Source organism: Silene latifolia, chromosome X (assembly GCF_048544455.1).
Source record: "Silene latifolia isolate original U9 population chromosome X, ASM4854445v1, whole genome shotgun sequence".
Lineage (NCBI taxonomy): Eukaryota > Viridiplantae > Streptophyta > Magnoliopsida > Caryophyllales > Caryophyllaceae > Silene > Silene latifolia.
This window is the reverse complement of record NC_133537.1, coordinates 334,229,473-334,247,761: the sequence shown is the minus strand read 5'-3', so window position 1 is coordinate 334,247,761 and position 18,289 is coordinate 334,229,473. Positions and strand designations below refer to the sequence as shown.

General features: G+C 34.5%; 3 protein-coding genes across 4 annotated transcripts; 2 read left to right on the top strand and 1 right to left on the bottom strand.

Annotated features, from left to right (window-relative positions):
* The first annotated feature begins 2,877 nt into the window (after positions 1–2,877).
* Positions 2,878–5,487, top strand: LOC141618867 (uncharacterized). The gene is made up of 3 exons (XM_074435931.1): positions 2,878–2,946; positions 4,713–5,091; positions 5,175–5,487. The coding sequence occupies exons 2-3, from the start codon at positions 4,723–4,725 to the stop codon at positions 5,346–5,348; spliced, it is 543 nt and encodes a 180-aa protein (XP_074292032.1). The 5' UTR covers positions 2,878–2,946; positions 4,713–4,722; the 3' UTR covers positions 5,349–5,487.
* Positions 5,488–7,376: 1,889 nt separating this feature from the next.
* On the top strand, positions 7,377–10,286 carry LOC141618866 (uncharacterized). The gene is made up of 3 exons (XM_074435930.1): positions 7,377–7,447; positions 9,454–9,832; positions 9,934–10,286. The coding sequence occupies exons 2-3, from the start codon at positions 9,464–9,466 to the stop codon at positions 10,105–10,107; spliced, it is 543 nt and encodes a 180-aa protein (XP_074292031.1). The 5' UTR covers positions 7,377–7,447; positions 9,454–9,463; the 3' UTR covers positions 10,108–10,286.
* Positions 10,287–11,507: 1,221 nt separating this feature from the next.
* On the bottom strand, positions 11,508–17,906 carry LOC141618864 (uncharacterized). 2 transcript variants are annotated; one of them, XM_074435928.1, is made up of 9 exons: positions 17,768–17,906; positions 16,313–16,457; positions 16,159–16,220; positions 15,960–16,072; positions 15,597–15,699; positions 15,051–15,278; positions 14,736–14,954; positions 13,582–13,842; positions 11,508–12,061 (listed from the first exon to the last, which is right to left on the bottom strand). In XM_074435928.1, the coding sequence occupies exons 2-9, from the start codon at positions 16,416–16,418 to the stop codon at positions 11,759–11,761; spliced, it is 1,395 nt and encodes a 464-aa protein (XP_074292029.1). In that variant the 5' UTR covers positions 16,419–16,457; positions 17,768–17,906; the 3' UTR covers positions 11,508–11,758. The 2 variants fall into 2 exon arrangements, with proteins under 2 accessions (XP_074292029.1, XP_074292030.1); XM_074435929.1 differs by having other exon boundaries at positions 16,313–16,519; positions 17,768–17,849.
* Between the last annotated feature and the right edge of the window lie 383 nt (positions 17,907–18,289).

Here is an 18,289-nt window from a genome sequence, read left to right as displayed (position 1 = left end):
GTTTTCTTCCTTAAAAAATCGGTGCACACTAATGCAAGAAATCAGTTTTGTATACACACAAATATGGGTTGGTTTTGCATCAAGAAACAAGCATAAATGGTTGTGTTTTTGGAAACCATAAACGTTTTCATAAATGTTAAAGTAAACAACCTATTTATAGAAAGTGTCTTATTGTGCAAGCAAATTCTTTAGTAAAACATTGAAAGCCCTATTTTCTTTAAAAGACTCACATCATTTCCAGAAAATTATTCGTGAACATTGAAAGCATTTTAACAAAGGTTCAAATAATTTCGAAATGTTATTTCTTTCAAAGACGAGTTAGAAATCACAGTTGACTGACTAGTGTTTTTAGCACTTAGACATAACTTCGAGTTAATGATCCTCTTACAACACATGACTCTTACACTATTAACAATCTTCATCTTTGATCTTCTTGATAACCTTGAATTGACGATTGGAGCTTCATGCAACATGATTAAAACTGAAGAAGCACATGATTAAATAAACAATGAGATTAATTTGTCTCAAGGCATCATCAACATTAACTAATCAAATTGGGTCTCAACATATAACCAATACAAATCTAGTTGAGCTTATATGCAATTTTTTTGAACTTATAAAATTTTGAGTTATATTTTAATTTTTTTGGTATCAAAATTAAAATTTAATTGAGTTTATATGTATTGTTTTTGAGTTTAAAATTTATATAAAGGCGCTCAAATTCTTTACAATAAAGCTCGTAAAATGTAAATATATGCTCAAATTCTCTATTATAAAGCTCCAAATCTATACGACAATTTGCATACAACTGGTTGTATAGTCTATTCATTGATGACAACTAACTTAGGTAGTAAACTCCAACCAAATTGGTTAATATGTTAGATTCGTACATGAGCCTCGGCCGCGCCCTCGAAAAGAAAAGAATGTCTACTTTACAAGTACATGTAGGGTTCATCCCAAAATCAATTTGCTGTGGATGGAACATCCCCTTACTTATAAAGTAAATTACACTTCTCTCTTTTTCTGATATAAACTAACCCTTAACTTAACATGTGATTTTTCACAAATATATATATACTAGGTTTGGTGCCCGGCTACGCCCGGGCTACCTTTATTTAACATTTAAATTTTATTTTATATGAAATATGATTTCTCTAAATTTCCATATTTCCAATGGAGCCAAAGACTCATTATTCTTTGGTTATGGATTATAATGGAATAAATCAAAATGGCTCACTAAAGTGGCCGCGCTTCTTTCTTTTGTAAAGTGGCGGTCCTTCGATGCAGTTCTCGACGCAATTTTCATTTTCATCTTGGGTCATTCGGAAACAGCCTCTTTGTGTTGCTAACACAAGGGTAAGGTACGTACATCCGAACCCCTTACCCCCTATGATTTGCGGGAGCCATTGAAACACTTTGGGGTAATGTTGTTGTTGTTGTATACATTTACAATTTATATATTGAAATTATGATGAGAGGTAAAATTAATCAACAAATTATGAGACACGTTCACCTCTCCCGCTGTTAATATTATTACTTTCACTACATCCCCTGTTGATACTATTACGTTCACTACTTCTTCGGTTACTGTTGTTTGTTTTACTATTCCTACTATTTTTAGGATTAACCCGTTAGTTTTAGTTTTGTCAAGCTCGTATATTTAAATAAATTAATATTTTCTTAAAATAGAATTGTTAGTTAATTTTTCATACTCTTTCCGTTGTTCCTACTGTTACTTTCATTATATGTGTTGTGACTACTATTACTTTCACTTCTCCCGCCGTCATTATTTTTTCTTTCACTACTCCCGCATTTATTATTGTTAATTTTACTATTCCCGCTGCTGCTAGTATGACTTTCACTACTCTCATTGCTATATATTATTGTTGCTTTTACTACTCATATGGAAGGTTACTATCATAATAGTTGATTATTATATATTTAAATAAATCTGAAATATTAGATTAGAATATTATTTAAGAGCAAACATTATTATTTACTAATTAAATTACAAATTTAATGAATTATGGAATGTTATATTATTTGGAAATCTGAATTGATTTACTTACCTTTTAATAGTTTCCAAAATATAACATATACTTATATATTATATATTATATTTATGTATGTTAAATAATTTAACATATTTATACTAATTAGTACCATAAGTGGAACCCGTTTATTTTAAGGAAACTCGCCATATTCTAATATTTTCTAAATTTATATTTTTAACCAAACCTATATAATATTTGCATTGAAGTCCCTTGTTGGCCCATCACACATTAGCGATTTAAAACTATATAGTATAATTAATGTGTATAGATTTATTTAATTAAGCGTAAAAAAGTCATTTGGTTTCCTGGAATTAATATATAGTATTGATATATAAGAAAATAATATTTTAAATGCACTATGCACATAAATAATTCATACTCCAACATGTAAGAAAAATCTAATAATTCTAGCCAAGATTTTTATTTTCCGGAAGATAGAGACACTATTGCTGTGGAGCCTCGACTTGTGAATTGTGACCACAAAACCAATAATAATTCAAGGTGAAATCCTTATCAACACACAAAAAAAAACATGTGACTAATAATGTACTTCAATTTATCGATCAATTATTAAGTACTCCGATATGCTATGTTACTTGGAGTCGATTTAAGTATCGAATATGGGTGTGTATTCAGGTGTCAAACTCAGCCATTTTATGCAAAAACATTTTACCTTTTCCAATATATTCTACTTTTATCCTATTCATCCTACTTGGGTATATTTGACCGATTTTAAACTTAAGATGGATAGTACCCGTCTTAAATAAGAATTCGTCATAACTTATGTTGTGTAAATCTGCCTCTATAAATATGGAGGTTAGCAAGCTCTTTTATGCATTGCAAATATCTCTTCAATCTCCTCCAACACACTCTTAAGAATCACAAATTCCAGGTATTTATTTATGTAGTACTATTATACTCTCTCATTGCTTACTTTCGTCTATCCATTATAATGATCGTATTTGGTTAAACTAGTTACGATAGTTTCTTACTTTCCGAGTTCCATCCATTTCAACACTTTGCCGAAAATGTTGCGAAATGGAATGAAATGAAAATACATAATTATAGTTGTTTTTTCTAGTAAAATCTTATCTTTATAAATAGAAGAACATTTCAAGCAATTTGGTGCACTCACCTCATCATATCCACGTTTTTATCTTTATCTTTTTTTTTTTTTAAACAGTAAACATGGTCCCTAAAAATCAGGGAGTGAGCAAAATTTTATTGAATTTTTATTTCAATTTTATTTCATAAAGGGCTCCGTTTTTCTCACTAAATTAATTACCCTCTCTCATGTATTATGAATGGACTAAAGATTACAAATTATAATCCCTAATATTACAAATTGTAGTACATATAAATTTCTAAAATTAAAAATTACACTCTAAAAATTACAAAACTTCAAAAATTAATGACATGCTTACATTTTCATTAAAAAATTAAAAGAATAATAATAATAATAATAATAATAATAATAATAATAATAATAAAACAAAACAAATTATATATTATAATAGATATTCATGAATCCAAAAAAATTATAAATTGCAATAGATATTCATTATAATATATTATAGTTGAAACGGAGTGTCATCACCTTTTTTATATATTCATATGGCTCATATTCTTAGTTTCTTACCCCTGATCAATTGTGCAGCTATACTTAGTTATTTAGTTGGATATTCGTATAATTTAATTACCTCAATCCGTGCATTTTTTGCACGGGTATAAAACTAGTAGTTCATTACAATCAGTGGCGGAGCCAGGATTTTAAACCAGTGGGGGCTAGGGATGACAATGGGTAGGGTCTGGGTAGGGTCCGCCTAGACCCGGACCCGGACCCGAGATTTTCCCTTTGGACCCGTACCCGACCCAGACCCGCAAGGGTCTAAAATTTGAGGACCCATACTCGGACCCTATGGGTAAGGGTAAAGATGCGGGTCTACCCATGGTCAGAGTTTACCACTTTAGTAATAAGATTAACAGCTATGGGGTCTATAATATTAAAAAAAAAAATCATACTACTTTAACATTATGAGTTTATTAATATGCCGTTAATGGTGGTTGTCGGTCGCCGCCTATTAGAGAGGTGGTTGTTAATCGCGTATCAGTGCTGTGGTGGTGGTTTCTCTTGTGTCAGTGGTGGAGTGGTGGTATTGTCAGAAGAGTTTGGTTGGGTTTTATCACTTTATGGGACGAGGGAAGAGAAAGAGACTTTAGTTGGGTTTCTACAGTCTGCCAGTATGAATTCAGAAAAGTTGTGATTTTGATTTTTTTTTCTTTAATAAAGGGTCTAAGGGTCGGGTATGGGTCTCATAACTTAGACCCGGACCCGAAATATTTTCTTAAGACCCATACCCGACCCATACTCATTGGGTCTGAAAAAATGAGACCCATATCCGACCCATTAAGGTCCGACCCTCAGGGTCTGGGTCGGGAACTCTATCCCTAGTGAGGGCGAAGTGGTTATACTATAAGGAAACCTCGGAGAAATTAAAAAAAATTAACTAAAAATTTCGAAATTTTAAAATGATAGCGGGGGCGGACGCGGGCGTGGACGCCCCTGCTAGCCCCCTCCTCCCCTCGCTCCACCACTGATTATAATGTTGTGACAATTGGATTTGAAACGAGTGAGTAACATGATGTGGTTTGGAACAGGGTGAGCAAAATGGCCGAACTCGAACCCAAAGCAATTGAAGTGAAAGAAGGAGAAGAAGTAGATATCGAAACGCTGTCAAAAGAATTGGAAGCTCATAACAACAGGAACAGTGACAGGATTTTCGTGAGAACCAACATCGGGAATCGTACCAAGAAACCGTTGTTTCCTGTAGAAAGTCATTTCTGGCATGGTAGTACTTATGCTAAACTTATAACACTTTCGGCACCGGGCGGATACGACTACCCTCAGTTCGGGACTCCGCCTGAAGGACTCAAGTATGGCATTTTGTATGCTGACGGCGATGACAGCCTTTCTCGTCAATTTCTTGCTGCTGTCCATGTCCCACTTCCTGTAAATGTAGACGCTAACAACTTCAAGGTTATTTTCGACCAACGTGTTTTTTCAAATTCTTACAAACTTACTCAAAACTAAAAATTGATCCTAAACAATTAATTGTACAGGTTTACGTGGAAGCGGGACCGATAGGTCCAATCGACTGGAACGTGGTAGAAGTGAAACTGAATATGGCAACATCAAACAAGGCTGTCTACGACGACCCTATATTCGGAGGCCAAGTCCATGCTGAGGTTTCTAAAGAAAGGAATGGTTACACCTTCATCAGTTTCCGCAATTAGCATCTTAATTATCACATCATGCATGTACTCCGTATTACCGTAAGGAAAATATAGTAATCGCGTAATTTATTTGCTAAATAAATTATGTAAGGCCCTCTATCTTTACATATCAATAAATAAGCATGTTTTTTATTATCTACTTGACATTTTAATTACATCTTCTCATTAAGGACTCAAGGTACTTTTTTCTTTTTTATTTCATAAAGAGAGACGATACGAATAAATTGGAAGAAGAATAATGTTATATTCTCGGTTTTTTGGTTCTTATAGCAAACATTACAGCAACAACAATAATAATATGAGAGCCTTAATCCCAAAATAATTGGAGTCGGCTAGCAAACGTTGTGTGCCTCAAAGTTGAACGCAACCAAGCCTAGAATTTTTCCCCGCTAGGTGGGTGATCTAAGTACTCATAACCAGAGGCTCAACACACAGTCACAAAATGACAATGCCTTGTTACTAGCTAGCTAGGTGGAGTAAAATCCATTATAAACATGTCACAAGCTTTATATATGTTTTCCCGATAATGTGAAACAAATTTTCTCTAAATCTTTTGGGGTGTTACATTTTGCCAACTCGTAATAACTAATGTACTTAACGTGTATAAACTAGAGTCCCGTGAAAACTAAAGAGGTTACTATATGCTAACCCCACCGTTTCAATCAATAGTTATACTTTTTCGATTTAATTCTATTTTTTATTTACTTTTGAGAGGTTGATTTTTGCAAAATTTGACCACAAATATATTAAAAAACATGAAAAAGTACAGTATGACATTAACATATTTGTATTTAATATCAAAATGTCGTTCATAAAATTATATCTTCAACAAAAATATATCTATACATATAAGAGGAAATTATGATTAAAGTAGAGGAGGAGAGTTTCTCTATTTCCTAAACAGGTATGGAGAGGTCATTTCTTTCGGTGGTCTATATTGTATTCTGCCATCATCGAACGACTCAAAATTTATGAGTAAAAATAAAAGGATGATGAGGTTTGATGTAAAAATATTATTAAACGAGTTTAAGAGAGAAAATTGAGAGAATCCATTCTCGTGTGGATGGTTCAAGAAAACCTACCAAATATAGAATAGATAACTACTCGCTCTGTCCAGATTTTGTGTTTATCTATCTATTCTATTTTAGAACGTCTCGGTCATTTTTTTTACCTTCATTCAGAGGATCTTGGGAATGCTCTTTGTGGGTAATTTGACCCTCCATCTACATTATCCTCAATGTGTCATCCAATAACTAGACAGCTAGACCTACAAATGGTCTCCTTGATCTTTTCTTTAAAAAGTAAAGAAAACAATTGACTAAGATGATAAATTATTTAATAATACATCAAAACAACGAAAATAGATAATTAACACCGAGACGGCGAGAATATCCTCTAATGAACTTTCTTTTAAAGAAAGCTATTTTAGTCCAAAAAGTATAAGCACGCCTTAGAGAAGAAAAAAGATATTCAATCATAAACTCTGGGCCAATAATTAAAAAGCCCAAATTACAGAGCGATTTTGCGGCCTTTGTAAATAGACTTGGTAAAAGCAACTCAACCCGAATAAATTTAGTTAATAAATATATAATTATATATGTAACAAAAAAATGTTTTAAATGCACTATGTACGCAAATAATTCATAACATGTAAGATAAATCTAATAAATTTAGCTAAGATTTTTATTTTCAGAAGATAGAGACACTATTGCAGTGGAGCCTCGACTTGTGACCACAAAACCAATAATTCAAGGTGAAATCCTTATCAACACAACAAAAAAATGTGACTAATGTACTTCAATTTATTGATCAATTATTAAGTATATTATATGTTACTCGGACTCGTTTTTAAGTATCGAATATGGGTGTGTATTCAGGTGTTGAACTCAGCCATTTTATGAAAAACCATTTTACATATTTCAATGCATTCTACTTTTATCCTATTCATTCTGCATGGGTATATTTGGCCCGTCTTAAACAAGAATTTGTTATGTTGTGTAAATCTTCCTCTATAAATAAGGAGGTTAGCAAGCTCTTTTATGCATTGCAAATTTCTCTTCAATCTCCTCCAACACACTCTTAAGAATCACAAATTCCAGGTATTTATTTATGTAATATATCTCCCTTATTGCTTAGTTTCGTCTATCCATTATAATAGTTTCTTTTCGAAAAATTTAGTATTTATTTATGTAATATCTACATAGTATAAAAGCTAAGTTTTTTCTTGGTTTCTGATTGGCTGCTGAGTTTTTACATGTAGGTCCCCCCATGTTTTCTTATTCTATTTAATTACCCTCTCTGCTCAACACAATTCCTGTTGATATCTCTTATTCCTATATTAATTACTTATATTAAAACATAAGTAAAAATGTCACCATTTACATAAAATACTGCAATTTACATATATTCAACGGGTCTAACATGTCAAATATCTTTAATATAATTCTAATAAAATACGTTTGTATATTATCTAATATATCAATACTATATATTAAATCCAGAAACCAAGGGACTTCAATGTAATTAAAGAAAGTTATACAAATTAATTATACTATATAGTTTTAAATCACTAGCACCGTGTGATGGACCCGATTAAGGGATCTCAATGCAAATATTATATAGTTTGGGTTAAAATTAAATTATATAGAAACTTGGTAATTTTCCTAAACATTTGTAAGAGACTAAAACATGGTCAATTTCCTTAAAATAAATTAATTAATTAAGATGATCAATTTCCTTAAAATAAAATAATTAATTAAAAAGGTCAATTTCAAGGAGACTAAAAGAAAAAACATGCTTGGTAATTTTCCTAAATATTTATAGAAGATGGTCAATTTCCTTAAAATAAAATAATTAATTAGTATAAACATGCACACTTATGATATTAATTATTATCATCATAAAATTATATATTAAATTTAAAATCTATGCAATTTTATAATTTCACAAGAAAGAAAAGAATTGTAGTAACATTGGATATAGTTATATGATAATAATCACTCTTTTGAATAGTAAAAGTAACAATATTATCAGCGAGATTAGTGAAAATGGTAGAAACAACAACGGGAGTAGTGAAATAATCAATATTAATGCGACAATAGTGAAAGTAACAATACTTACGGCGGGAGTAGTGAAATTATCAATATTAATGTGGCAGTAGTGACAATAACAATAATTACGGCGGGAGTAGTGGGAGTAACAATGATTACGGGCAAGTAGTGAAATTTTATTACTATTATTTCATTAATACGAGTAAAATATTAATAGCGGGAGTAGTGAATTTGTCTCAAAATTTATTTTATCGTAATTGTAGGATATGTCATAGAAAAATATATTAATGATAAATTTATGGGTTATGCAACTTTAAATAATTTTATTTAATGAAAAACAAAATTAACGGTAAGTAGAGGTAGCCCGGGCGAAGCCGGGCACCAATACTAGTTTATCAAATATTCGAATCTCCAAATATGGTCTGTTTCTATTGTCACTGTATTGAACACTTAATCACGCTCAATTATATGTTCATGTATCTAATGATAGTGCCACAAATTCTTGTTTGTGACGGCACCTATCCGTCACAAACAAGAGACGGATACCATTTTACCTCATAAAGTACCCACTTTTTCTCTCTCTGCAACATTATTCATGTGGTCCCCTTTCTCCACTAACCCATTTTGTTACCATTTTATCTCACAAAATATCCGTCACAAATGGTAACCCGTCACAAGAGAGACCAATTGTGATAGTGCCCGCTATTATGACCTGTGCATTTTTTGCACGGGTATAAAACTAGTATCTCCCTTATTGCTTAGTTTCGTCTATCCATTATAATAGTTTCTTTTCGGAAAATGTAGTGAAATGGAATTGAATCGAGAAAGCATAATTATACACCGTAGTTGTTTTTACTAGTAAAATAGTCAGTGAAAAACCTAAGATGATACCCAATTAAAAATACGAGTAGATTCGCTTGGATTACTAACCGAAATGACTATAGTCCCTATTAACCTCCTCAAATCCTCGCTCCACCACTAAAACAGTGCATAAAGCAAATGTGACAATTGGATTTGAAACGACGAAGTAACATGTTGTTTGTGGTTTGGAATAGGGTGAACAAAATGGCAGAACTCGAACCAAAAGCAATCGAAGTGAAACAAGGAGAAGAAGTAGATGTCGAAACGCTGTCAAAAGAATTGGAAGCTTATAACAGCAGGAACACTGACAGAATTTTTGTAAGAACCAACACCATGAATCATTCCAAAAAACCGGTGTTTCCGGTAGAAAGACATTTTTGGCATGGTAATTCTCATTTTACACTTACACCACTTCCGGTTAATGGCGGAGACGACCACGCTATATTCGGAACACCACCTGAAGGAGTCAAGTTTGGTGTTTTGTATGCTGACGGCGATGACAGCCTTTCTCGTCAATTTCTTGCTGCTGTCCATATCCCATTTCCTGTAGATTCAGAGGGCAACAATTGGAAGGTTTTCGAGTTTCGACCATCCCTTGTATTTTTTTTTTCTTCAAATTCTTATTACAAATTAAACAAAATTAAAAAAAGTGATTACAACAAATATACATACAGGTTTACGTGGAAGCGGGTCCAATAGGTCCAATCGACTGGAACGTGGTAGAAGTGAAACTGAATATGGCAACATCGAATAAGGCTGTATATGACGACCCTATATTTGGAGGCAGAGTCGAAGCTGATGTTCGTAAAGGAATGAATGGTTACACCTTCATCAAATTCTGGAATTAGCAGCTTATAAGGCAGCACATAATTATCACAAATGAGCATCACAGTGTTATGTACTCCGTATTTCGATAATATTTGGTAATCCTGTAATTTATGTGCTAAATAAATTATGCAAGGCTCTCTATTTTATCTGATATATTATCAATAAATAAATAAATAAATAAGTGATGCTTGTTTTTCTAGCTTGGAATCAACCCTTTTGAGTTATGGACTATGTTTTTATTATTTTCTTGACAATTTACATCTTCATCAATGTACTCGACTAATCGAGTTGTCGAGTTTCCACATTATTACTCCTTAATCCGTATAATAAACTAATCCCTCCGCCCCCGTTATTAATAGTTAAATAAAGTAAACGTAAACTATTCACTAGGACAGAGGGAGTAATTTTATGAAAATTGAAATCTAAGTAACGGAAAGCCAAGTGAGATATGACAGATATCTATCGATTTTCACTCGCACCATTAACACATACTCCCTCCATCCGGTCATTTATTTACCTATTGTATTTTGGGTGTCTCGATCAATTGTTTAGGGTGAGATTATCAGTCAGATTCTCCCAAGTCTTAAGACTCTGCCACATCAGCTTTTCACTAACTTTTATTATTTTTTTATTGTTCAGACTCATCTCAAACTCACTTCAGACCGTATACATTATCCGTCAGACTCACCTCAGACTCTACTTTTCCACTCCACTTTATTTTTTTAACAAAAAGAAAAGACACATGTTGCCCACCCATTGGATAATTTTTCTTTAAGGTGGGGTCAAGACCCATCCAAAGTCTTAAGTTGAGTCTTGAATTTCTAAGACTCAACTTAAGACTCTGTCAAGACTAGGGTAGATTATTGGTAGTCTTGAGTGAGTCTTGCCTCAAAACTTACCAAAGTCTTGTCTCAAGACTACCAATAATCTTACCCTTACCTTTCTATTTTAAGAATGCCCTTGATCAACAATTTGATCATCCACCTTCAATTTGGTCCACATGTCATCTAATAATTGACTCCTTCCTCTTTGTGCCACACCCAAAGGCAGGACGGAGGAAGTTTAGCAGGAACTATCACCGTGAGCAAAGAAATTGAAATGATTTTCTTAGAACATTCCTTTATTTTCTTAAATGGGAACTCTCCTTTACTACAAATCAAAGTTCTGCACTTCAGCTATTGACAAAAGGTAACTGAGGTGATCAAGCGCGGTAGTGACCATTGTTCATGGTGGGAGGTGTATTCGGTGTCTGAGTAGGTGGCTGCTAGCGGGTTAAGGAAGGTGGGTTGTAGAAGGGAGTACGGGAGAGGGTTATTAAAGGTATTTCGCACCTAAAAATCTGTGCAACTAGAATAATGTATATGATCATATAGAATGAAGGGAAGGGAGTATGATCACAGATCATAGCGACGTCGAGCAGTGGCTAAAACACGGACATGCATACAGCCGCAGTAATGTACAGCTCAAAAATTTAGAATAATCGTAAAACAAAATAATCATACGACTGAAAGCAAATAGTCTCCGAAACAAATCCCATAAGAAACCAAAAACTAATAAAAAAGATGGTTTACTCCACCTGAGAAATATAGGTCCCAAGACTTCTCTCTCGTTCGACATCCCCAAACCTGTGAGATTTTCCTAGTTGGTCTGTCTCTCGGCTTTTTTTCGTGCTTAGATAGGACAAGCCGGGATTTCGAGAGTAGTGCCAGCTTGAATCTGTCCCCACCCTATCAGTCGCCAATGCTTTTCCACACGGCGGCTGAGCGCGATTTTCTCACCTTTGCTAGTGCAGACTGGGGATGTAAGTTGCAGTTTTGCCAAATCATTCTTGACAGCAATGACTCGAGCACCAGTCGACATGGACCCAATGTTCAACATCAGAATCTCTGCCTTGGTCAGTTTTGTGACCTTGCCTTGTTTCTCAGTACCCTTTGTTCTGACACCAAGGAGTCGCCTTAGCAAAAAGAAATTTACCTGTAGGATTAGTTAATTAGTGTATTGACATTTGACAGTGCGTCTTGCTTCAGACGAGCCTTGCCTTTTTGGTCTGAAATAATAAGACGAGATTTTGTAACCATTTTACAGTTAAATGTGACCATTATTGAAAAACTAGTTACCATAAGCTGTAACACTGCTTATACCATTGTGGTTACATTTAACTATAAAATGGTCACATATGCCCGTCTGAAAAAATAAGACGAAAAGTGTCCGTCTGAAACAAGAATTTGTGGTGTACAGAAAAATGGGTGATAATGTTAACATAAACCATCTCATATGAGAATTTGTGGGTTTAAAGAAACAGCAGATTGATAAATCCAAATATGATAGAGCATACTATTATAGAAGGCAAAAATGTTCAGAAAGAGCTTCGGGCACTTGTTTCGACAAAGAAGCATTGTTAGCATTTAAATTATGAGGATGATCGTGATATTACTTAAGATAGTTCTCAATATAAGAATAACTAGTGGCTCAATGAATTTTACCTTGCACTTGTGTCTGTCTGCCACACAAAGAGGTCGTTTCCAAAAGACCCATAACATAAACCATGCCACAAATTGCATATATGTCATCATATTCTAAGCCAAAAAATAAAGACTTTTTTGAGAAGGTAAGATAACTAGATTGATCCTCTTGGATAGGACCAACCTATCTCATCCTTTCGAATGAGTGAGGTAAGTTGAAGCCACCGGCTTTCAAACCACCTCGAAAGAGTTGGACATTCATGTCCAATAGAAGCCATAAAGTCAGCAACCTTATTCGTTTCACGGAAGCAATGTTTAATTATTACTTCATCGAAAAAATGAAGATCTAATTTCACATCCTTTATTATACTAGAAATTTTCCAAGGAACTTGCCAAGTACTGCGAATAGAGTTGATAACACATAGGTTATCACCTTCCACCATTATTTTTGAGATTCCTAAGTATTTAGCTGCTAGAATACCTTCTTTTAAGGCGAGGGCTTCCGCATCAAGAATACTATTAGATCCACACTTTTTTGCTCCTAACAACACGACTTTACCATTATGATCTCTTATGGAGTATCTTAAAGCAGCTTTATTCTTATCAATCTTCGATCCGCCAAAATTTAGCTTTAGAAACCCCTCTCTAGGTTTCTCCCACGAAATTTCTTCTTTATTAATAGTGTTTCTAACTGATATGTCTTGATCAGGATTGTTGAGATCATAATGAGTTTTGGTTCCATTGGATAATGAGAACACGTAAGGAAATTCCAAATATGATTAAAATTCAGTCACATATTCCAGTTGAAGTTCACAGTTTAAGAAATATGAACTAACTCATTCAAAACCCCAACATGACAATGACCAGCAAAAGCATGCAAAAATAGCAACTGTCAGGACTACAAAGCATCACAAAAAAAATGGCCACAAAGCAAAAGACCTCGTCTTGTGCTTCTAGATTGCGCACAAAAAATTGATATAATGAATATGTGAATTTAGTACCAGAGCGGAAACAGTGAGGAATAAAAGTTACCTCCAGTTCAACAAAGACATCTGGAAGAGACCCAACCTCTCCGAGAACCTGACCAACCAATCGATCAGCTCGGGTCAAAGTAGGGTCCATGGTCGTCCCAACCCCAATTAGACCTCCTGGCACAGCAAATTGCAGCTCATTCTGCTCAGCATACAACGAGACTATTCTGGAATATATGGGTGTGCACTTGATATTTCCATTTTCATCTTTGACAACAATTCCAGGACGAACCTCGATATTTTGGTTCACTCTCAAGACACCCTGCAAGCACGGAGCACAGAATGAGAAATGCTTGCGAAGAAACTCTAAGCCTGTAATATAATTTAACACCTCATGAGTACAATTCAGAACCCCTCTGCCTATTTTTCACATAATGGGGTCATGAAGCAACTAAATCATAACCCCCATTCAGAAATATTCTCAACTGAAAATCAATAGCAACTAGTAGTTCCATTTTAATTATGTTAAGTCAATTAAAATACGCATGGTGTGTCACATGCCGGAGACGGCAGATTGTCCGCCATGACAATTACATTTTAACAAGCCAAGAGCATGTAATTTTTTCAGATTAGCAGTGTCTCAACACTCAGGCCTTTCAGGCATAGAATATGAGTCCGAATAACAATGCATCTTAACCATTCATTAGACTATAACGCAAACTTAAATAAAGTCTTAGGCACAGGTTTCACATTCATTATAAAATTCCAATTTACTAAAGACAATCAATGATGTCATAATTGCAATGACATTGTAGCATAGAAACAACAACAGGCTGATGTCTTCGGTTTCAATCTTTTTTTGTCTGAGTTAATTCTCCAGTAGATCTTTCAGCACAGTTACAACTTACAGCAATAGAAAGTAGAAACCCCAGTGTCCATGCTGACACGATAAATGAACAAACAAATAGAACATAATGAAACAAAAAAATATAGGGATGTTTAGAGAGAGATCACATATAGCAAAGTGGCACATGCACTATGACCTTCCTATACCTTGAACAGAACCTTCAAAAAATAAAGCATTTGATTTATTTCAATCATAAGACTCGTTTATGAACATCAGCTCATAAACTGCAGGTGCACTTGTTGGACCACATTGCAGCAAAAACTGTATAATGGCAATATCAACCGAGAGGCACAGGATCAGAAAAGAACCTTAAGAATACTTCCTCCAGCAACACCGCCACGTATATCATCAACCTCGTAACCAGGTTTGTTGACATCAAAAGAACGAATCACGATCATATTTGGCGGTGAGATAAAATTTCTCTCAGGTATGGGAATCTTCTTTACTATATATTCGCAAACAACATCAATGTTGTATTTCAATTGAGCAGAAATTGGAACTACCGGTGCTGCATCGGCAACAGTTCCCTGCAACCAAAAAAAGAAATAGCTTAGCATCGCACTCCAATTTATTACTGCTGAAAGTTACTGAATGCAGGCAATTAGATTTTCAAGACAAAAGACCTGAACAAACTTTTGGATCGCTTCATGCTGATTTATCGCTACATTTTCCTGAATTAGATCAACTTTATTTTGGAGGATAATGATATGCTGTAATCGCATAATTTCAATGGCAGCAAGATGCTCAGAAGTCTGGGGTTGGGGACAGCTCTCATTAGCAGCAATGAGAAGTAAAGCGCCATCCATAATTGCAGCTCCATTAAGCATGGTAGCCATGAGAATATCGTGACCCTGAAATCAACAATGAAGATAGATGAATAACCCCGAAAAATCAATAACCACCAAAGAAAACAGGCATTAAACAGACAGCAAGAACTTAATCAACGCAGAAATATTAAGTCGACTGTCAGTAGTATAAAAATGCAATGACGACTAAATATGTAATAAACAGCGATGATTACAAAGAACATATAAGGCAAAACCAAAAGTTTAAAAAAATGGGGAAGGCAAGCCCATTTGAAATTAACACATCAATTAAGGTCAATGAACACTATCAAACAAGTAAGAGAAGCAGATAGTAATCTCAAATCTCAATAGACATTGACTCACCGGGCAGTCAACAAAAGATACATGTCTAAGAAGCTTCATCTTGCAATTCTCAAACCCAGGTACATCACACGCAGGACTGTCTTCCTTTCCACTTCCATACGCCCTGCAAAAAACATTCGCCTATTGTGTTGGCAACATTACAAGGTTGCATGTATAAAACTATTACTCCACACTATCTAGAACAATCTCCTCCCAATTCATGAAAAGGTTTAGACTTATTAAGCTTCTCCTAATCCTTTTTCAAAGACCCACGAGAAACAAGGCATTAACCATGAATGAGTAACAAAGAAAATAAAGAGGAAAGAGCAGCAACTTTTGTTTGATTAAATATCTTGAAACATAAGTCTAAACTCTAAAACATACTTATAGGACATAGGCCGTGGGCATCGTTCATCCTCACATTTGTATATCTTTGCATTAGCATATCCAAGTTTGATAGTGATATTACGCTCCAACTCATTCTTAAAACGCACGGTCTGTAAAGAAGCAGCAAATCATACATGTTTCAGACGGAGAGGTTGCCACATGCAACACTACTTAAAATATGCAGACAGAAACATACCTGAACACCAGATATAGCTTTCACAACGGTTGACTTCCCATGGGCCACGTGACCAATGGTGCCTGCGGATAACACAAAGTGTACAAATGAGACTTTAGTTCTGAAATGATGCCCTTCTCTGAGCGATGTGGGCGTGTGGCAAATATGGAATTACCAATATTAATCGTTGCTTGACGAGAAATAACTTCAGGTGAAAGCGGATGTAGTTTTGCCACATCCAACTTGCTCAAATCCTGCTCCATTAGACCTTTGCGCGCCATTTTCAATGCAGTGACTAAACCCCGCTTCCGTTGCAATGCCTATTAATCAATGTCAGTAAGCAGGTCAGAGTGAATGTCTTACCCTCCGCCTGGTTTTAAGGCTGTCAAAAAGGCATTCGTAACAATGAAATTCTGTTCTCATAATTCTTGCTCTACATCTTTATGGAGAAATAATAATAAAATATTATATGTTCAATCACTGGCACAGCTATAAAGATGTTCATCCATAAAACCGTTCGTGTATTACGGTGGAGTGGTGGACCAAATTAAGTGAAACTTGATCATCCTGTTCTCAACAAGCAAGTTGGAGGCTTTCAGCTCATTGGAGCGGTTCTACATCCTTAGTTCAATTAAGGAAACTCCAAAAAATTCTCACACCCTTAGACGTTTTGGCACAAAACTTTCACCAAAAGCATCATCCTCAAAAACCTCAACATTTTCACATCTCAATGTGACACGGTATCCTCACCAAAAACTACTTGACTCTAACATGCTATACAAACATGCACTAATAGAGCAATAAGGGCAAGCACTTCTCTCGCTCAGAGTATCCAAATCACCAATTCACTCAAACCTTGAAATTCGGGCATCATCGTAAAAACTAAGGGCTTGCTTCGATTGAGGGTAAAAGGGGGGGAAAGAATATGGGAATAATAGGTAAGGTGCATTTTACATGTTTGGCATGAGAGTAATTATTTACCTCTTGAATCTATTACCCTCCTAAAAGGGTAATACATCACCCACGCTCCCCCGGGTAATGATTAAGGGAGTAAATCATCTAGTCAGTAATCATTACCTTATGCCAAACCTATCATCAATGAACTCACCCAAGTAATTAACTTTCCCAGTAATTATCCCAATTAAAATTTACCCCTAAATTATTCCATGGATTTCAGGCAAGCCCTAAATGAAATCCGCGCTAGAATACATTTCTAATCGGAAAAATTAATCAGCGAAATCAATCACTGCATTCAAATAATAATTTTCTCCATCAACAACATAAACAAGCCGACTTGTGCCAAAGTTAGCTCAAATTCTCACTTCCTCAGCTCTCAACACGAATTAAAAATCAATAACGATAATCATTTCGAACAAATCAAATTCAACATGCAAACGAAAAAAGCTTTAATCGCTAAAGCTGCAATAAAACTAAGTATACACTAATTGATGCAGCATAAAACTTGCGAAAACTATAGCTAATTTATCAACAATCGAAAAAACCTAAATAATCAATAATGAATGAATCGCCGTATGATGATTACAATTGAAATCCTAAGTAACAATAAGTCAATCGAATCTGAAGTTAATCAAAATAGCGAAAAATTGAATCGATTGAAAAAGATAGCGACCTTGAAACGGTGGGAAGAGCGGATGAAGGTGAAGATGCCTGCTGAAGGTGAAGACTGTCAATTAGAAACTTAAACCCTAGCTGCTTAGTCTTGGTCCATCTTTTTTATTCCTTGTGTGATACACGTTTCCGTTCAGTCCAATTCCATACGTTTGAGAAATATTTTAATTAAATGTACGGATCTGGATTAAATCGGATAAATACATTATAAAATTAGCCTTTTAAATTTCAACAAATAAATAAATGAGAACATTTTTTATTAACTATCAAAAATATTCGGAACTAAATTTATAAAATTGGATGCAAAATAACTAAAGGAGCATTAATTTTGTTTTAAAATAATTTATACATGATTAAATAATTTATATTCTTAACTAAAAGTGTACGGGATTAGCTACATAATGTCGATACTAAATTGATAAAACTGAGTATGAGTGTAAAATTGAATGATGCCAATGTATAAACTCGTATTTTGCAAACCCGAAATAGACCTGACCCGTATTTCATCCGAACCCGAAATGAT